Below are 24,015 nucleotides of genomic sequence, written 5' to 3' on the forward strand. Positions count from 1 at the left end.
GAACCCAGGGCCTTGCGCTTGCTAGGCAAGCGCTCTACCACTGAGCTAAATCCCCAACCCCTATAATTTGACTTTCAACTTCTTATGAAAACACAAAGGACCCAGCAGACTTAAAACAGTACTGAGTAATAAACGACCCGGGGAAACATTGCCATCGTAAAGTTCAGGTTGGACTATTGTTCATTTTGAGATACAGTAGTGAAAAGAGCATAGCGTTGGCACGGAAACACTTAGATCAATGAAATTGAATTGAAGGCCCACACAGAAACCCACACAAATAGAAGTCCCTGCTTTTCTTTTAATTAAAAAGCCCAAAACCCAAACTGCAGTAAATAGAGTGTCTTCAACAATGCTGACGGGCATGCTGGATGGCCTCAGCATAAGACCAAGTGCCCTGAGTCTGACAGAAGTCAGGGAGAGGAATAGATATCACCTCTTGACACCAGAAAAGACCTTTGAAACAGCACATTGATAATGCAGGCACTAAGGCCACAACGAATAAATGTGACCAAAACCCAGGATAGCAAAAACTATCCTCAACAATAAAAAAAATTTCCCCCGTGCCTATGTGTTCGAGGCAATTCCCCACTTTCTCTACTAGTTTTAGTGTATCTGGTTTTATATGGAGGTCATTGATCCACTTGGACTTGAGCTTTGTACAGGGTGATAAGAACGGATTGATTTGCATTCTTCTACATGCTGATCTCCAGGTGAACCAGCACCATTTTTTTGAAAATGCTGTATTTTTTCCATGGCATGACTTTAGCTCCTTTGTCCAAGATCAAGCGATCATAGGTGTGTGGGTTCATTTCTGGGTCTTCAATCCTATTCCATTGATTTACCTGCCTGTCTTTCTGTCTTTGTACCAATACCATGCAGCTTTTATTACTTTTGCTCTGTACACAGCTTGAGGTCAGGGATGGTGATTCCCCCAGAAATTTGCGAATTGCTCTTTCTAACTCTATGAATAATTGAGTTGGAATTTTGTTGGAGATTGCATTGAACCTGTAGACTGCTTTTGGTAAGATGGCCATTTTTAAATATCAATCCTGCCTATCTATGAGCATGGAAGATCTTTCCATCTTCTGAGATCTTCTTCGGTTTCAAGAACTTGAAGTTCTTGTGATAGAGATCTTTCACTTGCTTGGCTATAATCACACTGAGGTATTTCATGATATTTGTGACTCTTGTGAAGGGTGTCATTTCCCTACTTTCTATCTCAGCCTGTTTATCCTTTGAGTAGAGGAAGGCTACTGATTTGTTTGAGTTAATTTTATACCCAGCCACTTTGCTAAAGTTCTCTATCAGGCTTAGTGGTTCTATAGTGGAACTTCTGGGGTCACTTAAGTATACTATCATATCATCTGCAAATAGTGATATTTTGGCTTCTTCCTTTCCAATTTGTATCCCTTTGACCTCCATTGTTGTCTACTTGCTCTGACTAGGACTTCTGGCTAATACTATACTGAATAAGTAGGGAGAGAGTAGGCAGTCTTGTCTAGTCCCTGATTTTAGTGGAATTGCTTCAAGTTTCTCTCCATTTAGTTTAATGTTGGCTATTAGTTTACTGTATATTGTTTTCACTATGTTTAGATAAGGGCTTTGCATTCCTGATCTTTCCAAGCCTTTTATCATGAAAGGGTGTTGAATTTTGTCAAATGCTTTCTTAATATGTAAGGATATGATCATGGGTTTTTTTCTTTGAGTTTGTTTATATAGTGGACAACATTGATTAATTTCCATATATTAAACCATCCATGGGATGAAGCCTACTTGATAATGTTGAATGATCATTTTGATGTGTTCTTGGATTTGGTTCGCAAGAATTTTATTGAGTAATTTGGCATGGATATTCATAAGGAAACTTGGTCTGAAGCTCTCTTTCTTTGTTGTGTCTTTGTATGGTTTAGGTATAAGCGCAATTGTGGCTTCAAAAAGGGATTGGGTAGTATTCCATCTGTGTCTATTTTGTGGACTAGTTTGAAGAGTATTTGTATTAGATCTTCTTTGAAGGTTTGATAGAATTCTGTACTAAACCCATCTGGTCTGGGCTTTTTATGGTTGGGAGACTTTAACTGACTGCTTGTATTTCTTTAAGGGTTATGGGACTCTTTGGATAGTTTATCTGATCCTGATTTAACTTTGGTACATGGTATCTGTCTTGAAAATTGTCCATTTCATCCAGATTTTCCAGTTTTGTTGAGTATAGGCTTTTGTAGTAGGGTCTGATGATTTTTTAATTTCCTCAGTTCCTGTTGTTATGTCTCCCATTTCATTTCTGATTTTGTTAATTTAGATACTGACTCTGTACCCTTTGGTTAGTCTGGGTAAGGATTTGTCTATTTTGTTGATTTTCCCAAAGAACCAGCTCCTGGTTTTGTTGATTTTTTGTATAGTTCTTTTTGTTTCTTCTTGGTTGATTTTAGCCCTGAGTTTGATTATTTCCTGTCATGTACTCCTCTTTGGTGTATTTGCTTCTTTTTGTTGTAGAGCTTTCATGTGTGCTATCAAGGTGTTAGTGTATGCTCTTTACAGTTTCTTTTTGGAGTACTCAAAGCTATGAATTTTCCTCAGCACTGCTTTCGTTGTGTCCCATAAGTTTGGGTATGTTGTGCCTTCATTTTCATTAAATTCTTAAAAGTCTTTAATTTTTTTCTTGACCAAGTTATCATTGAGTAAAGTGTTGTTCAGCTTCCCTGTGTATCTAAGCTTTCTGGCTTTTTTTGTTGTTATTGGAGACCAGTCTTAGTCTGTAGTGATTTGATAGGATCCATGGAATCATTTCAATCTTCTTGTATTTGTTGAGGCCCGTTTTGTGACCAATTGTATGATTAATTTTGGAGACGGTACCATGAGGTGCTGAGAAGAAGGTATATTCTTTTGTTTTAGGATAAAGTACATCTGTTAAATCCATTTGGTTCATAACTTGTGTTAGTTTCACTGTGTCTCTGTTTAGTCTTTGTTTCCATGATCTGTCCATTGATGAGAATGGGGTGTTGAAATCTCCTACTATTATTGTGTGTGGTGCAATGTATGCTTTGAGCTTTAGGAAAGTTTCTTCTATGAATGTAGGTACCCTTGCATTTGGAGCATAGATGTTCCGAATTAAGAGTTCATCTTGGTAGATTACTCCTTTGATAGGTATGAAATGCCTTTCCTTATCCTTTTTGATAACTTTTGGTTGAATGTTGATTTTATTTCATATTAGAATGACTGCTTGAACTTGTTTCTTGGGACCATTTGCTTGGAAAAAAATTTTCCTACCTTTTCCTCTCAGGTATTGTCTCTCTTTGTCACTGAGATGTGTTTCCTGTATGCAAAAAAAAAAAAAAAAAGATGGGTCCTGTTTATGTATCCAGTTTGATAGTCTATGTCTTTTTATTGGGGAATTGAGTGCATTGATGTCAAGAGATATTAAGGAATAGTGATTGTTTCCTGTTATTTTTTTGTTAGAGGTGGAATTATGGTTGTATGGCTATCTTCTTTTGGGTTCCTTGAAAAAAGATTACTTTCTAGCTTTTTCTAGGGTGTAGTTTCCCTCCTTGTGTTGGAGTCTTCCATCTATTATCCTTTGTAGGGCTGGATTTGTGGAAAGATATTGTGTAAATTTGGTTTTCTCCATCTATTTTAATTGAGAGTTTTGCTGGATATGGTATCCTTGGCTGGCATTTGTGTTCTTTTTGGGTCTGCCCAGGATCTTCTAGCTTTCAAAGTCTCTGTTGAGAAGGCTGGTGTAATTCTGATAGGTCTGCCTTTATATGTTACCCGATCTTTTTCCATTAGTGCTTTTAATATTCTTTCTTTGTTTTGTGCATTTCATGTTTTGACTATTATGTGACAGGAGGAACATCTTTTCTCATCCAATCTATTTGGAGTTCTGTAGACTTCTTGTATGTTGATGGGCATCTCTTTCTTTAGGTTAGGGAAGTTTTCTTGAACATTTTATTGAAGATATTTATTGGCCCTTTAAGTTGGGAATCTTCATTCTCTTCTATACCTATTAGCCTTAGGTTTGGTGTTTTCATTGTGTCCTTCGTTTCCTGGATGTCTTGGGTTAGTAGCTTTTTGCATTTTCTTTGACTATCTTGTCAATTTTTTTTTTAATTGTATCTTTTGCCTTGGAGATTCTCTCTTCAATCTCTTATATTCTGTTGGTGATGCTTGCATCTATGTTGCCAGATCTCTTTCCTAGGTTCTCTATCTCCAGGGTTTCTCTCTTTGTGATTTCTTCATTGTTTCTATTCCCAATTTTAGTTCCTGGATGGTTTTGTTCATTTCCTTCACCAGTTTGTGCTTTCCTGTTATTCTTTAAGGAATTTTTGTGCTTCCTCTTTAAGGACTTCTACTTGTTTTCCTGTGTTATGGTGTATTTCTTTAGAGGAGTTATTTATGTCCTTCTTTATGTCCTGTATCAGCATCTTGAGATATGATTTTTAAACTAAATCTCGCCTTTCCAGTGTGTTGGTATATCCAGGACTTGTTGTGGTGGGAGAACTGGGCTCTGATGGTTTCTGTTGTGTAGGTTCTTCCACTTGTCTCTCGACATCGGATATCTCTTGTGTTAGTTGGTCGTACTGTCTCTGACTGGAGATTTTCCCTCCTGTGGGCCTGTTAGCCTGGCATGTTATGAGTGAGAACACTCCTGGAGGGGCCAACTCTCTCCATGTAGGATTTAGGTAAGGAGGGCTGTGGGATAGCCTTAGCTCTGGGTGCACATGGAGACTGGAAATATCCTCTCTCGGGCCACTTCACAGTTCCTGTGCCCCCATGTGCTCCAAGAGGGTCTCTCTTTGGACAGTTATTGGAGTAAAGTCGAGTCCCACCTGTGGGCCTAAGATTGAGAGAGCTCCTGGAAGACCAGCTCTCTCTGGGCAGGATTTAGGTATGGAGGGCTGTAGGACAGTCTTATCTTCAGGGCATAGATAGAGACAGGAAGGATCCTATCCTAGGCTGCTCTGAGGTTCCTGTGTCCTGAGTGCTCCCGGTGCGTCCTTCTTTGGACAGTTATTGGAGCGAAAGTGGGGTCTCTACTATGGGTTTAAGAGTGAGAGCATTCCTGGAAGACCAGCTTTCTCCGGGCAGGATCCAGGCCATGGGTCTGCCACAGCTCTCAATACAAATTTATTATATAATAATTTTAAAAAGGTTAAGGCTGAGGAATGAATTGGCATACAACAGATCACACAGCCCACTTCTCAATATTCTGTCATTCACTTATCTGTCTTCCTGCTAACCTCCCTGATGATCCACTCTTTATCTAGAAGAAAGGTTAATCTGTGTAATGTGACCTAAAATGCTCTGCTCCGAATTCCTTCCTGCCTTTATTAGAGTTGAGAAAAGTCCTGTCACACTGGCCTCATTTTAATTCTACAAATACCTCTCAGACTTGGGACCTAAGTTTGTGGTATTCCTTTTCTAAAGTGATTCTTTCCCCCATTGGCTCTAGAGACACTTGATTCTCCAGTGACCTTTTTTTTTTTTTTTTTTTTTTTTTTTTTAATAATTGTGCTTGTTTCCTTACAGCCCTATTCTCTCCTTTTATCCCATGTGATAAGAACACATTTTAGCAAAATCATATGTCCAAATAAAACTCTCAAGTGAATAGCATCATTTTCAACAAAAGTCCATGTCTTTTTCAAAATGTGTTTTGTGTTTGCCGTGTTGGTTTTTTTCCTCTGGAGACTGAAGGTCTGTAGCAACTCAACAGGAGATCAAGGGGGAACTTCCTATTGCCTTCCTGGACTTATGCTGAGGGTAAGAATCCCTGAATATTTGACCACCTTGGGGAACTGATAGAATAGACATGATCCTGAGGATGGGGTAGAAAGAACAAGAGAGACAGAACACACACAAGTGCAAGGGGATTTTGGTACCTGTGGTGGTTTGAATAGGCATGACCTTTATAGACTCATGTGTTTGAATGCTAGTCCCTTGAGGAGTGGCACTATTAGGATGTGTGGCCTTGTTGGAAGAAGTGTGTCACCGAGGGGGTGGACTTTGAGGTTTTCTCGTGTGCTCAGATTACACCCAGTGTGGGAGAAAGCATCCTCTTGGCTGCCTATGTGAAGTGGAAACTTCTGCTTTCTTTGGGGATTCAGTTGTGTCATGTGATGTTTTTCTGGAGACTGTCTTATGAGAGGATGTTTTTGCTGAAACAGACATGTGGGAGGATGCTTGGCTGAGAATAGTCATGTGTTTTTCTGGAAGCTGCCTGGAAAAAGACATGTGATGCTTTGCTGGAGTAGATGCTTGAGAGAGCATGTGATGTTTGGAAACAGTATAAATATATCCCTAACAACAGTGGATGACACTGTTTGGCATTGGTTCACCTTGCCACTCTTCACTCATAATCAGTTGATGTGACTTCTGTGGTGGTTTGATTATGCTTGGCCTAGGGAGTGGCACTATTTGGAGGTGTGGCCTTGTTGGAGTGGGTGTGGCCTTGGGAGTAGGTGTGGCCTTGTTGGAGTAGGTGTGGCCTTGTTGAAGTAGGTGTGGTCTTGTTGGAGTAGGTGTGGCCTTGTTGGAGTAGGTGTGTCACTGTGGGTGTGGGCTTTAAGACCCTTGTCCTAGTTGCCTGAAAGCAGGTCTTCTCCTGTCTGTTTTCAGAACAAGATGTAGAACTTTCAGCTCCTCCAGCCCCATGTCTGCCTGGATGCTGCCATGTTCCCACCATGACCATAATGAACTGAACCTCTGAGACTGTAAGCTAGCCCCAATTCAATATTTTCTTTTATGAGAGTTGCCTTGGTCATGGTGTCTCTTCATAGCAATGAAACCTTAACTAAAATAGTGTTTCCCTGATGCTGCCTTTAGATAGTGTCTTATCATTTCATTGTTACTATCTCCTAGTTACTGTACTTGTTCTTTTGCCCACAGTGATGCCACAGGGGAAAACCTGGAGAATAAATAAATGATTCAACATCTTTCCTTGAACTAGTTGGTTTAACTAGTCTGAAAGCCCACTGGGCAAAGGATGAACCAGACAATCCAAATCTTTCAGGCAAAAAGCTGTAGAGGCCAGGTGAGAGATATGTAACCCAATGGGAAAATTTCACAAACTGCTAGAAGATCTGCCCATCTTTATTAACTGTTGCAAGCAATTAATTAAGTCAGACTATAGTAAAATGCTTGGGCAGTATGGATCACAGCAAGATAATTTTCTTTACTGGTATTAGCATTAAGTTTTATGCTCTAATGCATCCAATTCTGATATAAAAATCTACCGTAGATCTGAGTAGTTAAGCTGATGATCTAAGAAATGTTTTGCTGTTTGGTATGATCATGCAAATAATCTCCTTTCTATAATTAATTTTCTCTGTACGCATAGCCTGCATATCTTGCCATTTTAATTAATATTGCAGACTGCATTATACTGCATGTCTATGTAAAGCATCGTGATTTATGCTTCTAATGGACACCGTGTTTGCAAAATAACTGCTGATCCTCTTCCATATAGAAATAAGAAGAACATAATAAAGGAGAACTTATAGACATACTGAGATAGTCAGGTAGGCTCATCCAGGTAGGAGCCAGCAACCCTGGAGAACCAGATTGTGTGTATGCATCAGTCACAGTCTAAGCACAGGATTAAAATCATTCCCAAGGCAGATGTGATAGAGTCACGTTTCTTTTTTTTTTTTTTTTTTTTTTTTTCGAGCTGGGGACCGAACCCAGGGGCCTTTGCTTTGCTAGGCAAGCGCTCTACCACTGAGCTAAATCCCCAACCCCTGATAGAGTCACATTTCAGACCAGTAAGACATCATGGTTGGATCTTTCCCTCTCTTTTGCTGGGTCCTGGCTGCTTGCTGTTGAGTTGGGCAAGTTCATGAACGATGGGAAAGTAGTGCTGGTCCTGGCTGGATGCTACTCTGGAAGCAAAACCAACATCGCGAAGAACCTTGATGATGTAACCTCAGACTGTCCTTATAGCATGCCCTGTGGCAGGAATCGACCTCTATCCCAGGAAAGTGACAGCTGTGTTGAACAAGAAGAAAACTGCCAAGAGAGCAAAGATCAAGTCCTTTGTGAAAGCTTATGATTACAATCACATCATACCCACAAGGTACCCTGCAGATATCCCTGTGGACAAACTGTTGCCAATAAGGATGTCTTTGGAGACCTAGCTCTGAAATGCAATGCCAGGTCAAGGTCAAGTTCGAGAAATGATATAAAAGAGGAAAGAACAAATGGTTTTTCCAGATGCTTTTGTTGCAATCATTAAAAAAAGTTTTTTTAAAAAGGTGTTATTGTCTGATTACCTGATTTTCGATATTTATAAAACTGTTATATATTATCTGAAAATTCTCTTTAAACTTATACTTTTAATATTTTTTCACTGTGTACAGCGTACACATGAAACACAGTACATGATTGGTCAGGTCCCCACGACTTGGTTTCGGAACTACGCAGAATATTATCAGTCTATTCCAGGCCCTCTTGCCCATCCACAGTCTTGTTCTTCTCCCTTCCACAAGATGATATGCTGCCCTGAGTTTCCTGTTTTCCCTTGCTTTACCCTTGTCTCATAAATGAATGCACAAATGTGTAGGAGGTTGGTCTGGTGCTGCTTGTACTTGAATGTTGAATAGTGGCTCCCAAGATCTGGTTGCCCTTGAGAAACAGATCTTCATGCACATCAAGTCACAGCCCTTCATTCAGCTTCTTGTATTTGTGTGACTAGCTTTAAGAATGTATGTATGTATGTATGTATGTATGTATGTATGTATATATGTAGGTATGTATTTTGGTAGTGTCTGAAACAGTTCTGGCATCATTAACATTATAGGAAACATCTCTTGGGTGAGAATTTCTGCAGGGTGAATATTTAGATGTGGAGTTGCTAGATTACACACTCGGCTTTATTTGAAATGCTATCCTTTTTCAAAATGGTTTTGAATGATTGACAAGTTCACAGAAGTGCTTAAATGTTCCGGGTCCACAGATGGCAGAACACATTAAAAACCAACCAACCAATCGATCAACAACTTCTCTGACTGCAGTTTTGCAAGCCTCTCTTCATTATTTCTCTGCACTATTTTTCATCAATGGTTTAAAAACAAGCTGCTTCTCAGATGCGGAGAGTGGGATGGCGTCAGATAGATTGGTAAGTATATCAGTTATTCATCAGCCTGGTACCCTCTCAGTCAGACGCTGTTCCCATCCTTCTACCCCTTCCCCAGTTCCACACAGCCACCTTCCCCAGTGAGTGGTTTCCTGCGTGGCCTTGAGTGGGAGTGCACCTGACTGCATTTCCATGCTCATTCTCTGAAACAAGGCAGAGCACTGAAGTCTGTCATGTGTCCTAGGTATCAGAGTCTTGCTTCTGTTTTGTTTTTAGAATTCGGAGCTACCCAATGGGTTATATAATTGAAGAAGCTAAATTTAAAAGTTCAATTTGGCAGACGTTGGCTCTCTCTCTACCATATTAATGGTAATGCTGGAATCCCACGTAGGACCCATCTGTTTCAGCAGTCACCAACCTGTGCAGGTGAACACTTCAGAGTGAACCAGGGCGGATTTCTCACCCATTGACCCTGTGTATATGAGCAGCTTACATGAATCCTGGTCTGGCTTTTTGGTGGGTGTCAGTGGTATATGGTAAAGTTATGAATAATGGTGTCTTAAGGTTTTACTGTTGTGAACAGACTCCATGGCTAAGGCAACTCTTATAAGGACAACATTTAATTGGGGCTAGTTTATAGGTTCAGAGGTCCAGTCCACTATCATCAAGGTGAGAGCATGGCAGCATTCAGGCAGGCATGGTGCAGGAGGAGCTGAGAGTTCCACATCTTCGTCTGAAGGCTGCTAGGAGAAGACTGACTTCCAGGCAGCTACAATTGGGGGGCGGTGGTGGTGATGGTGGTGTTTAAAGCCCATGCCACAGTGACACACCTATTCCAACAAGGCCACACTGCCTAGTAGTGTCAGTTCCTGAGCAAAGCATATTCAAATGATCACGAATGGTTAAGACTAATCATGGACAAACTCCAAAAAATATGAAATAGGTTAGATTTTAATCCAACTATTCTTAATAAAATTTATTATTTTATAATAGCATCTTTATACAAGTTTTAATGGCACTAATAACACTAAACATTAATGTTTAGCCTTACTAAGTTTGAAATAGCACTAATAATTTACTCATCCTAACATAGAGACAAGTCTAGTATCTCTATTCAAATAGGGAAGTGTAATTTTGCCCCTACTGGGAAACAGGAGGTAGAGACAGAATTCCTAAAACTTTGCAAGCATATAGCCCGACATGTGCAACACGCAGCAAGAGTGTCTCAAACGAGGTGGCAGATGAGGACTCACACCCTAGGTTGTCCCGTGATTCCGACATACATGCTGCGGTACATGCATGTTCCCTCTCTCCCACTCCCAAATGAGCTGAGTATGCGCATGCGCACATACACGCGCACGCGCACATGCACACGTATGGCAGAAAGAAAGGTTAACTTGCGCAAGGACCTGGGCAATGAGTATAATGACAAGCTGAGACAAGGATAAAATACATAGGCAAACAGACTTTATGTTTTCAAATAATGCCAGGGCTTTGAAGTTCTTTTTCTTTTCTTATTATATTTTAAACACATTTCTATTTTCTATAAACCGAAGCCTGGCTCTAGAGGTCTATTCTTAGTTTTCTGGCAGCTTGGACAAATATCCAGATGACTGGTGTTTCAATCTTTTCTCCTTTCAAAGTACTCACTCGTAGGTGACAGTGTTAGCTTCAAGTCCCGCTTTGCATTTTCCCCGCTGTGGGAGATTAGAAGAAGCCATCTGCTTAGCATCACCCTGAAAAATGCTCTGGCGGAACTTTTTAAAGAAGACATTGTAAGAAAAGACTATGATATAAAGCAAGGCGAAATCCAAATAGAAAAATCTAGAAACTGAGCATTAAATTCTGACACCCATGGAAATTATCTTCCTGCATGACGGACTTAGTTTTCTACTAGCCCCCATTTCACGTTTGTTTGTTTGTTTGTTTGTTGAGATTTAAAGAGGATTCTTTGAGTTAAACCCTTGTCCTTCATGAAAAGATTTCAACTCTTACTTATAATTTGTCTGGTTCTGAATTTTGGGCTCTGTTTCTTTACAACTATTTCTTCTGTTTAGGCATTCACCACCCTCATCTCCATCTCTTAAAAGGTGACATTTACCCAGAATAGAATCTGGTAAACAGAAGATATTAAATATTTGTTGTTGACTAAATAGGTGGATGGATGGATGGATGGATGGATGGATGGATGGGTGGATGGATGGAAACCTAACCAGGTAGCAAAGCACTATGGGAGAAGGTTAATGTGGATCCATAAATATTGTAAAGAGATCTTTATATTAAAAAAAATAAAAACAATCAACATGCCAATATGGACGGGGAAATCTCTCAAGGCCCACCTCTAGGTGAAGAACTACAGGCAATTAATGGCAGCTGAGAGAAGGAGAGTCGGTTTTCTCCCGACAGTAAACTGTAATCCCAAGCAGTCAGCTCTAAAAATAGATCCAGCGTGCAACACTAAATAAACTTAGAAGGGTGTATGATAAATTTATCCACTAGTGAGTACACAGCCTATATTGTCTTTATATATTATTATTGTTTCATATATATTTACATTTCATTATATATGTGTGTGTATAAATATATATAATTAAAAAATAAGTGTATATAAATATATATAATTAAAGAATAAGAGGTAAGCAACACTGAATGAACTTAGCAGGTTGAATCATAAATTTACCCATAGTGATTACACATCCTGTACTGTCTTTATATATTATTGTTTTATATGTATAGCAATTATGATGAGTAAGAGGCATGAAATAAAGAGTTTTTGTGGGTCTCTCTTTCTTCAGGGGTCGTTAGCCACCGGCCCACAAGGGCAGAGGGAGCAGAAGCAGGGAGCAATGACTCTGCCTGTGATGGAATGGTTTCCCGAGATGTCTTCGGTGAGACAGCTCTGCTTTATTGCTCCAGGGGTAGGATATATAAAGGTTTGCGGGGCTGAGGGCAGGAAGGGACGATAGGTCATAGCAGTACCTAATTATTGGACAGCGGGAAGGGCAGATCGGGACTTGAGAATGGAACCATGGAGCATTTGCAGGAAGCTCTGTGCAGGTCATCCTCCAGATAAGGTCAGCATCCTCGCTTAGAGACACTCTCCAGATAAGATCAGGAAGAAGGGGAACTCCTGTTGAGGAAGGGAGTCCTCCATTTTGTGCTCGCTCAGAGAGCTATCCAGACATGGTCAACCGCGCCCTTAGTAGCAGGGTCTTCCAACAAGTCGTTATAATATATTTTTACATAGCCTTAGCATTTATTAACTTGTACAAAAATATGAAAAGTCCACATACCTGTATAATTTCAGTTCTTGGCTTAAAACAAAAACCTCACTAATTTAAACTATGGCTGTTAATTCAGGAAAATGCTTTTGTCCAATTAACTCATTTAATTACAGTCACTCTTTAGATACTCGAATCTACCCTTGAGGCATTATCAGAGATCCTCATTTAGTAGCAAGTTGATCTTCGATTTGTAAAATATATACATTATATTTATTTGAATAGTATTTTAATTGTAAATATTGCTCAGAATGCTATTTTGCATTGGTTTTTATAGCTTTCGAAGTAATGAAAACTAAGAGCCATGGTATTAGTTTGTCCATATGGAATCACATGTGCTTTTCAGATACTCCTCAATGCCAGAAGAAAAACAGGGAGGCCGGCCGGCCCGGACGGGGCGGGGCTGCAAACTTCTGTGCCTCACTGTCTCTGGACACTGAGGGACACCGGGCAGGCGGCTGGCACCATGAAGATCTGGACTTCGGAGCACGTCTTTGACCATCCATGGGAAACAGTTACTACAGCTGCAATGCAGAAATACCCAAACCCCATGAACCCGAGCGTGGTTGGCGTTGATGTGCTGGACAGACATGTCGATCCCTCTGGAAAGTTGCACAGCCACAGACTGCTCAGCACGGAGTGGGGCCTGCCTTCCATTGTGAAGTCTCTTATTGGTGCAGCAAGAACGAAAACATACGTGCAAGAGCATTCTGTAGTTGACCCGATAAGAAGGACGATGGAGCTCAAGTCCACCAACATCTCATTTACAAATATGGTCTCAGTGGACGAGAGGCTCACTTACAAGCCACATCCTCAGGACCCAGAGAAAACTGTCTTAACCCAGGAAGCCCTCATCACTGTGAAGGGGGTCAGCCTTAGCAGCTACCTTGAAGGACTCATGGCAAGCACCATATCTTCCAATGCTAACAAAGGCCGAGAAGCAATGGAGTGGGTGATACATAAACTGAACGCTGAGATTGAAGAGTTGGCAGCATCAGCAAGAGGAAGCATAAGGACACCAATGGCGGCGGCGGCAGCATTAGTGGACAAATGACAGTGGAAATTGGTGTGCAGCCTCGGGGCCCCAGGACTCTCAAGCTGGCATCATATCATTTGTTATTTAAAAGACAATTATTTTAGGTAGTTTTTTTTTGTTTTGTTTTGTTTTTTTTATGAGCTGGGGTAAAGCTGTGACTTTGGATCAAAACAAAAGATCCAGAGCTTCTAAATCAAAGGGATCCTCTGAGGCTAGGACTGAGAGGACTGACTGGGAGAGGCTGTGTTCATGTGAACAGTTAATGGGTTTGTTGTTGTTGTTGTTGTTGTTGTTGTTGTTGTTGTTTAAGTACTTAGAAGAAATCGGTGTTGATCTGGAGTCTCTTAAAGCTCCTGATACTGGAACACTACCTGGCTGCGGACCAAGCAGAACAGAGCCCAGCCACCCTCCTGTCCACACAGCTGCCCGCTGCTGTGAACCAGAACCGACTGCATGAGGAACTCACTTCACAAACAGAAATTGTAAAATTTTAAGTGACATTAATTTGTATAAAATAACCTGCCCTGCTGGAAACCAGTGTTTGGATTGGTTCTTAAATGATATTTTTGGAGTGAAAATTAGCACTAAGGTGATATATGACTCCAGCAAAAATAGTATTCTATTGTATTAACGGGTACTATATTGATTTGCCAAATTTTGTGACTCAGTAAAGGCATTCCCTTCCTTGAAAAAAAAAAAAAGAAAAAAAGAAAAACAGGAGAGAAAATTGAGACGATTTGGACTTATTTAAAAAATATTTTTAAAATATCATATATATGATATTTTATGTATTTAAATTTCAAATGTTATCCCCTTTCCTGGTTCCCCCCTCTCCGATAACCCCTACTCCTGCTTCTATGAGGATGCTCCCCCTCCCACCTACCTACTCCCATCTCAACACCCTGGCATTCCCCTACACTGGGGAAATGAGCCTTCACAGGGCTTCTCTTCCTACTGATGCCAGGCAACACCATCCTTTGCTATGTATGTGAATGGAGCCATGGGTCCCTCCATGTGTACTCTTTGGTTTGCAACCCCACAGGAAGAACAGCATTATCAACCAACTAGAACCCCTAGAGCTCCCAGGGACTGAACCACCAGCAAAGACTTGTTGTTTTGCTTTAAGCGTGTGTTTGCAAGTCTGTGGTGACTATTAAGGAGAGAAAGGAGGAGGGAGATCAAATAGAAGATCATTTAAGTCAACTGGAAATCTCTTAGCCAGGTTTGCCCATTAGAGGAACTGTGCAGAACTCACACTCGTGTCCCTGCCATTCTGTTGTGTATCAAATTCTTCTAAATTCCAGCTTCCGTTTTGGAGGGAAGTTTGTTAAGACCCAGGATGTTGAACGGGAGGTGAAACAAAGGCAGCTCTAAAATATTCCATCCTTCCGGGAAGCAGAGACTAACCAAGCAGCGTGAAAGACACTCTGGCCAACTGAGCTACCTGGAAAGGATATGCTAACCCACTGAATGGGCTGCCTGCAGATTGCACGGTGTTCTCCAGGTTTCTAGCTTTTGTGAGCTGTCATCCATGCTGGCGTGGGTGGATGTACATGCCTTTGAATCATTCCTGCTCCTCTGTGTAACCTCTCACCTGTACTCCTGTAAGTAACCCCAACAAACCTCAGTGGGTCACCAAGCTGGGCTTTGGTGGCATCCTGACTTCAGTTGGATCCCTCTCTGGGATGAGCAGACATTTGTTAACATCTCCCCAGGAAAGGGTCACACAGCACTGCTCAGTCACTAGCTGGTTTCTATAGGGCAGGGCTTCATCCATCAATGTCGTGGTAGATCTAAAGACACAGCCGCTTGGCTCGTCAGTCAACTGTACTCTGTCCTTAAGAGATCTAGGATCTAAGGTCAGAGCACAGAGCTATGGTCCCCTTGCTTTCTGTAACAAGTTAGTACCCCAGTTATTTGCTCTTATAGTAAAATATATTTTCATTTTCTGTTATTATCGTGAAAATTATTGTCTTCTAAATGTTAAAATACTCCTGCACCCTCTCCTTAACTTGAAGCTGCATGAAGGGAGTCACCAGGTCCATCTTATTCATTTGTGCATCCTCAAGATGAATGAGAGGCACGAGTAGGTACAAGGTGTATTAATAGTCACTATTTTTGTGTTATTACTTTTCACAGGGCTGGGGTTTGGACCCAAGGACCCACAGCATGCTTGGCAAGTATGCTATCACTGAGCAACCTCAGGTCTGTACTTGTTGTTGCTTAGGTGGCTTTTGCTTCTTTGAGACGGAGTCACAGTATGTAACATAGACTGGCTTTGAATTCATTATGGAGGCCAGGCAGACTTTGAATGCTGGTTCCCTAGCCTCCCTCTGCCTGCTAGTTCTAGGATTACTGGCATGCCACAGTTATTTGTATCCACTCCTGTTGTTGTTTAACGATTAGTGGATTCATTCTAATTAGTCTTTTACTGCAATAAAATTATAGGCCACATAGTAATGTGATAGTCTCTGAAGCATCTCGATCTTTAATGTATTAACAACGTTTAATCAAAAGTGGAGAAGCTTTGAAGATAGCTTTATGACCGGACTAGCATCACTCATACACAAAGAAGGAGCTCTTCAGCCAGGCACAGTGGTGCACCCCTTCAATCCCAGCACTTAGTGGGTAGAGAAGGCAGATCTTGGTGAATTTGAGGCCAGCCTGGTCTACATCGTGAATTCTAGGACAACTGGAGCTATGTAGAAAGACCCTGTTTCAAAAAAGAAACAAACGAAAAAGAAAGAAACGGAAGGAAGGAAGGAAGGAAGGAAGGAAGGAAGGAAGGAAGGAAGGAAGGAACAGGTCTTGGTCCTGTGATAAATTCCTTCTAGTTTCTTCAATGCGTATATTATGACTCCTCTTTTGTTACAAGAAAGACTTGTAAGCTAGTGATTATTAGTGTCTCTCTGAACAGCCTGCTCACAGCAAGTGACTTACAGAAGAAGGCTTTCTTTTGGCTCACAGTTTGAAAGGATTTTTTTTTTTAAAGATTTATTCATTTAATTATATATAAGTACACTGTAGCTGTCTTCAGATACACCAGAAGAGGGCATCAGATCCCATTACAGATGGTTGTGAGCCACCATGTGGTTGCTGGGAATTGAACTCATGACCTCTGGAAGAGCAGTTGGGTGCTCTTAACCACTGTGGCTCACAGTTTGAAATAGCACTGTTTCTCATGGTGAAATTCATGGTAGTGGTAGCATATGGCTAGGGTTTTCTCAAAACATTTCGGTGCACTAGGACACATAGGAAGAGATTGTGGTACTCTTTATGTAGGTTCATGTAGGTTCTTGGCCAATGGCATGGGTGCTTTTCACATTCAGGATGCATATTCTTTCCTCAATTAATCCTCTCTGAAAACAACTTCATAACTCGGTAAACCCATACTTCTAAATGCCCCATCCGGCCTATTACAAGCACAGAGACTTAGTACAACTGCAACATGGGCCAAGAGCTTCTTTCTAACTTTAGTAGAATTTTTAGTTTTACTTGACACATGATGAGCTGCATATAATCTTACGCACAGATGCATATACAAACTGTAATAATCAAGGTAATGAACATGAGTATAACCCTCAGGAGGCTTCCTCACACTCCTTTCCAACCTCCCCTCCCCACACCCTTCTCTGCCCCTACTCCATCTCCCAGGTCACCTCTGCCATGCTTTTATAATCAGTGCTCCTCTGCCTGCATTTGGGGTTGGTCCCATCTCTTTCAGTGATCATGATTACTTTGATCCATGCTGTTGCAAGCAATGGTAGCTTGTTTATTTCTATTCTGAGTAGTAGACCATTGAATGGATAAATTATGACTTTTTTTTAAAAAACCATTTACCTGTGAATAGACACTGTGTCTTTTCAATTTTTGGCTATTACAGATACAGTTATTTGGAATATTTGTACACAAGTTTTGGTATGAATGTGCACTTTTCTTCAATGTCCTAGGAGCCCATGTAAACACATACTTCACTCAATCTTTTAAAAGACGTATAGAGCAGGCTGGCCTGGCATTCATCATTTAGATATATAGCCTATCCTGGCCTTGAACTCTGATCCTGCTGCCTCTGCCTTCCAAGTGCTGGGATTACACAAGTGTTCTAATATGCTAAACTGCATACTTATCTTTTAAAGAAACTGTCAAGATGTTATAGACAGCAGTTATGCCATTTGAAGTATCCAATAGTACTGCATGAGAGTTTCGTTTTCTCTGTGTTCTCACTAACACATCTCGGTATGGTTAGTGCCTGTGCGCGTAAGTAAGTGCTGTACGTCTGGATGTAGCTACAAGCCTGGTTAGCATTCTTTAACCTTTATATATAACTGGGTAGTGTATAAACACGTAGCTTTGCATGTATGGGTACGCATGTGTATATATGTATGTACTGTGTGTTCATTGGATGTGCACATGCCTTTGTGTGGGCTCACCAATTCTGGCTGGACAGGCTAGCCAGCTTTGGGATCCTCTGTTTCTATTTCCCAAGCTGGGGAGATTGCATGGATGGGCTCTGGGGATTTGAGTACTGTCCTTACACTTTCACAGCAAGTGCTCTTAATCCACTGACCAATCTTCCAGCCCTTTGGTTTTCAGTGTATTTTCCTAATCAGAAATAATGTATCTTTGTGTGTGTGGGGGTGGGGTGGGGAGAGGGTTGCCATTTATTTGGCTTTAGTGTGAATTATCCATCAAACATTTTGCTCATCTTTTTATTACTTTCTCTGTTGAATTATTATTTCATTCTCTTTCTCTGTCTGTCTCTCTTCCCACTAGGAACGCAACAAAATAAAAACAAAAACAAAAGAAAAAATCAATTTCATTCATTGAGCAACATCTGGTTTTAGGCCAGCGCCATGCTATTTCTGTTACTGTAGCTCTGTAATCCAACTTGAAATCTGGGACAGCGACACCTCCAACGGGTCTTTTATTATTTACGATTGGTTTTTTTTTTTTAGCTATTCTGGGTTTATGTTTTTGCACATGAAGTTAAACATTGTTTTGACAGTTTCCATGAAGAACTGTGTTGGGATTTCGATAGGGATTGCATTGATCTGCAGAGTGCTCTTAGTAGGACGACAGTTTTCACTATATTCACCCTACCTACCCATCCTTGAGCATGAGAGGTATTTCCACCTTCTGGCATCTCCTACAATTTCTTTCTTCAATGTTTCAGTGAATTTTATTACACGAGTCTTTCATTTGCTTGGTTAGAGTTATTCCAATATTTGTATGTTTTGTAGGCTACTGTGAAAGATAGCATTTACCCTGATTTCTTTCTCAGTCTGTTTGTCATTTGTATACATGAAAGCTGCAGATCCTTGTGAGTTAATTTTGTATCCAGCTTCTTTGCTGAAAGTCTTTATGAGCTGTAGAAGTTTCCTGGTGGAGTTTTTAGGGACTTTTATCTGTAAATTCATAATAGCTGCAAATAAAGGTATTTTGATTTCTTTCTTTCCTATTCATAGCCCCTTGATCTGTTTCAATTGCTTTAGTGCTCTAGCTAAGACTTCAGGTATATACTGAGTAGGTGTGGAGAGAGTGAACATTCTTGTCTTGTTCCTGTATTTCAGTGGAAACGCTTTGCCTGTCTCTCCATTTAGGTAGATGCTGGCTGTGGGCTCGCTGCAAACCATCTTTATTATATTGATATTTGTCTCTTGTATTCCCTGATTTCTTCAGGCCTTTTATCACAAAGGTATATTTGATTTTGTCAAAGGCCGTTTTTGCATATAATGTGTTTTTTGTCTTTCAGCCTGTTTATATGTGGATTACATGTATTGATTTACATATGTTAAACTATCCCTGCATCTCTGCATAAAGCCAACTTGATTATAGTGGATAATTTTTTCGATGTGTTCTTAGATTCAATTTACAAGTATCTTATTGAGAACATCTTCATCTATGTCCATAAGGGATATTGATCTATATTTTTCTTTCTGTTATTGGACCTTAGTGTACTTTTTGTATCAGAGTAATGATATCCTCACAAAAAGAATTAGGAACTGTTCCTTCAGTTCTATCTTATGGGAATAATTTGAGGAGTATTGGTGTTAATTCTTCCTGGAATATCTGGTAGAATTCCGCACTGAATCTATCTGGCCTTGGTTTATTTTGGTTCGGAGACTTTTAATTATTGCTTCTATTTCAGTAAGTATTTTGAGTTTGTTAGAATTGCTTGATCTTGATTTAACATTGGTTGGTTTTGTATATATTGAGGAATTTATCCACTTGTTTAAGATTTTTTGGTTTTGTGAAGTACAGTTTTTAAAAGTATGTTCTCAAGGTTCTCTGAATTATCTTGGTGTCTGATGTGATGTCTCCCTTTTCATCTCTAGCATTATTAATTTTGATCTTCTCTTTGTCTTTAATTTGGCTAAGGGTTTGTCAATCTTGTTGATTTTCTCTATGAACCTTTATCAATTCATTAATTCTTTGTATTGTTTTATTCCTCCTTGTTTCTATTTCATTGAGTTTGATTATTTCTTGCCATCTGTGTTTTGGGGTGTTACTTGTTGTTCTGAAGCTTTCAGCTGTGTTGTTAAAGAACTAATGTGAAATAATATGGGATAACTTGAGTATTTTGATGTCAGCACAATGATGAATTGCCTCTTACAGCTTTTTTTCATTTTGTCCCATGATTGGGAATGTTATTTTCATTTTCATTAAATTCTAAAAAACAAATATTTAATTTCTTTCTTGATTTCTGTCTTGACCCAATGTTCATTAAACAGTGAATTGTTCAGTTCCATGAGTTTGAATACTTTCTACTGCTGTTGTTATCCAATTTTACTTCATGGTGGTCAGATAAGAAGCAGGGTGCTATCTTGAATTTCTTGTCATTGTTGATATGTTTCATGGTCTAATATCTGGTCAGTATTGGAGAAAGTCCCATGAGCTGCTGAAACTACATCCTTTGTGTTTGGGGCAAATGTTCTCTAAATATATTTCCTAGATCCACTAGATTTATGATCTTATTTAACTTCACCATTTCTCTGTCTAGTTCTGGTCTGGATGACCTGTCTGTTGGTGAGAATGCTGTACTAAAGTCACCTACTATCACCGAGTGTCAATATGTGGTTTTAGCTGTAGTAGCATTTCTTTTATGAACTTGGGTGTTCTTGTATTTGGTGCATAAATGTTTAGATTTGCAATATCCTTTTGGCAGATGGGGTGGGTATTCAAAGTGGTCAGCTTGAATATATCTGAAATATATATATTGACAATATCTGGAACCCAAACCTGAGGTGCTGAATAAACTTGAGGGATTTTTCTTGATCAGATCATTTGAAGTAAGAAGGCCCACTTTATGCCTGGGCTGTATCTTTCAGTGGCAGCCTATATGAATGACATGGAGAAGCTTGCTCTCTGTGCCTACCTGCTTCCCCTTGTTCTTGCTTTCATGTTGATCCCTCCACTGGCATTACGGCCTCCTTCCATTGTCTACTGAAAACCATCTGAGCCATGGTGGACTCAACAGCTATTGGATTCTTCTTTCAGGAGAAAGCTATTTTTGGAATAATTGGGCCACTGACTGTAAGCTACTCTAATACATCACACATATATGTATATACATATTCATATACATGCATATATATGTATATATATTTTCATTCATTTTGCTTCCCACAATTATAAAGTCCTTTTCATTAGTCAAGATCACAATCTTCTTGATTAAAAGGATGGAATATCCCACCCTCAGCAGAGAAACATGCATAGTGATAGAAAGCCTCCCCAGCCCTCCCACACATCAATTAAAAACTAGAAAAAAATGTCTGCCCTCTTGGCCTGGGATGGCATGGTAGTCTGACTCCTCTGGGGACACTGCCATGGAGTGGGCTGACCCCCACAGCACCCTCCATTTTACCTTGGGGAAAGGAGGGGTGCAGACCATCATGGACATTAAGATATGAGTTCCAGTGGTACCAGTTCCCACATATGCACTTCCTTTCTTTTCCCTGGGGCCTGGGACCGAAGGGAAAATAGGATAAAGTGAACCAAAATCAGCAGACTCAGGAGCAGAAACGGCTTACGGAGGTTAAGGAGGCTCCCGGCACACCTACTCCCTCTCCCCACTTAAAAAAGCATTTTGGGGGTCTTTATCATACAAAAAAATGGTTCGTTTCAGTTCTGAGAAAAAGACCAAGATGTCCAGTCTGGGCAGGAGATACTGAGCTGAATTCATCTACCCTTGAGCTTCCAGAACTTCATCTCCAGGGCCATCGCTAAACTAGGTCCCTTTTCTTGACAACTTGCACTATCCAGAACTGGAGCTGGAGAAATACAGGACGAGATCGGGAGGGCACCCCAGGCCCAGGGGTCCCCTCCTCTCCCCCCATGTTCCCTCAGTACCCGAGGGGGATGCACAGGGCAGAGTACACCATCACCCGACTCACCTGCCGGCTTGCAGAGGGGAAGCGGGGTGAATCATGGGCAGGGTGAGGGTAGAGCACTGACACATGGGGAGACCTGGACAACAAGGGGGTCCCCAGGGGGTGGGGAGAGATGCAGATTCAAGCCCACCAGTCCCTGACAGGCTGTATCCAGGCTGCTCCCGAGAAAGCTTAGAAAGTACAAGCAAAAACTGGACAACGCCAAACCAGGTAGGAAGTGGGACACATCAGCGAGGAGATGGAGGGTGAGGGCAATGGCCCAGAGCTGGGACTGGGCTCCGTTGGAGAAGCCTTTTCCCTCAGAGCTATAACACTTGCCATAGCTTCATCTACATCTGTTGGCATATATAAATTATAGGCTTTATAGGCTAGGACCGTCATGTAAGGGAGGACATGTCACTTTTTTTTTTTTCTGAGTTTGGCCTCACAAATTATACTTTCTATGCCTATTATTCCCGTGAAAATGTTTTTGTTTTTATTTAGAGATTAATACTCAATTTTGTACAGGTACCACCTTTTCACTATCCATTCATCTGTCAACCGACATTTAAGTTGCTTTAATTTCTTTGCTGTTGTAGACTAGAGCAGCAATAAACATAGATGTGCAAAATCTCTCTCTGGTGGGATATGGCGTTCTGTGGGCAGAGTACCGAGGAGTATAACAGATGATATGGCAGGTCTAGTTTTAATTTCTCAGGAGCCTTCCAACTTTCCATCAGGGTAAGGGTTTCTTTTCCCCTACATCCTCAACATTTATTGTCAGATTTTCTGATGATAGCATTCTGACTGGCGTGAGAATGAAATTACTCAAAGTAATTTTAATTTACAGTTCTCTGACCAGTAGGGAGTTTTAAACGTAGTTGTTCATATTTGTGAGTCATGGTTCAAATTTGTCATAGGGTTTGGGTTTTTTTTTTTTTTTTTAAATGTGTGTGTGGTGGTGGTTGTGGTGGTGAAGTGTATACAAATGTAATTGTTGGTGAAAATGCAATGCCTTAAGTGGAGCTTCGTGCCTTAAAACAGCCATTCTTGTGTATGGCAGTTCATGAAAGTGGATCAGTTTAGTACTGGGCAAGTGCGAACCTCCTGTTGGCTGCCATGGTGAACTCTCTCATGACTTCCTTGCTACTGAAACTTCTGAAACCATGAGCCAACGGAAACCTTTCTGTCAGATATTTTGGTCAGAGTGAGAAGCAAAATCACAAATACACTTTCCTTTTTAAAACGTGCATTAGTACTATCCGCCATAAAATTGGATCATGATCAGAAAGAACATACTCTAGAGTGACAGTAACAGCGAAGAATAGGTCTGTTTACAACGTGGATCATTCCCTAAGGAGAAAACTCTCTGGAGGTTGATAAACACAGGCTGTAACAGCTGACAGACAGACATACAGACAGGGGATAAGCCATAATTATAGTCGTGTTTCAGAACTTTTTCAGCGCTGGGGACCCGGGGACTCAGATATGATAGGCTGAGCGACTGACCTACATGCCCAGCCTTCCTAGATGCCTTTCTTATGCATCAAAAGACAAGGAAGGCAGGAAACCATAGGGACGCTCAGGATCCACTTGACTGACGTTTATGAAACACTCTACATAGTAACCGTAGAACATACTTTGTTACCAAAGCACAGTGAACATTTACCAGGTCAGATGATACTTGGAAGCACACGACAAGTTTTCAAAAATTATTTAAATGACTCAAAATATAATTTATAAAGATTTTAGAGGTCAAGGGAAATGAAAAATTTCATCAAATTAGGTGGGATTCAGCTAGGCTATTACTCATGTGGTATCAAAGGACGCTAAGCATCACGAAGATGACCTCAGTTTGAGTTAAGAAAGTAGGAAAATTGAAAATTTCATAACTAAAAACAAGAAAAACAAACAAACAAACAAACAAACAAAGGAACCAACAAGGAAACCAAAAAGCAGAAAAGAAATCATTACTTTCGGGAATGGGAGCGGTCAGGTTTTTATACTTCCTACGGGGATAATACAGGGCTATTGTTTACAGATTTACATCAATAAATCAAGCAGTTTTGACAATTTCACCAGATACTAAAGCTCACTCAGTGAGAAACAACAGTGCTTGTTGGACAAGTGAGTGGGAGCTAGGGCAGGGTGCTGAGTGGGTGTTTTGGGGCATTATGGGCTTTTTTTTTTTTTGTCTATAAGAAACTGTTTTTTGTTTTGTTTTTGAGGAGAAAATCACCCAAAATTTAATACTGATCTTTCCGC

At 40.5% G+C, this 24,015-nt stretch overlaps 1 protein-coding gene across 1 annotated transcript; it reads left to right on the forward strand.

The window, feature by feature from the left end:
* Window positions 1–12,726: 12,726 nt before the first annotated feature.
* On the forward strand, window positions 12,727–13,654 carry LOC116897293 (PRELI domain containing protein 3B). The gene has a single exon (XM_032899025.1). It carries the CDS (start codon window positions 12,812–12,814, stop codon window positions 13,397–13,399), a length of 588 nt encoding a protein of 195 aa, XP_032754916.1. The 5' UTR covers window positions 12,727–12,811; the 3' UTR covers window positions 13,400–13,654.
* The last annotated feature ends 10,361 nt before the right edge of the window (window positions 13,655–24,015 follow it).

This window comes from Rattus rattus, chromosome 3 (genome assembly GCF_011064425.1).
Source record: "Rattus rattus isolate New Zealand chromosome 3, Rrattus_CSIRO_v1, whole genome shotgun sequence".
Taxonomy (NCBI): Eukaryota; Metazoa; Chordata; class Mammalia; order Rodentia; family Muridae; genus Rattus; species Rattus rattus.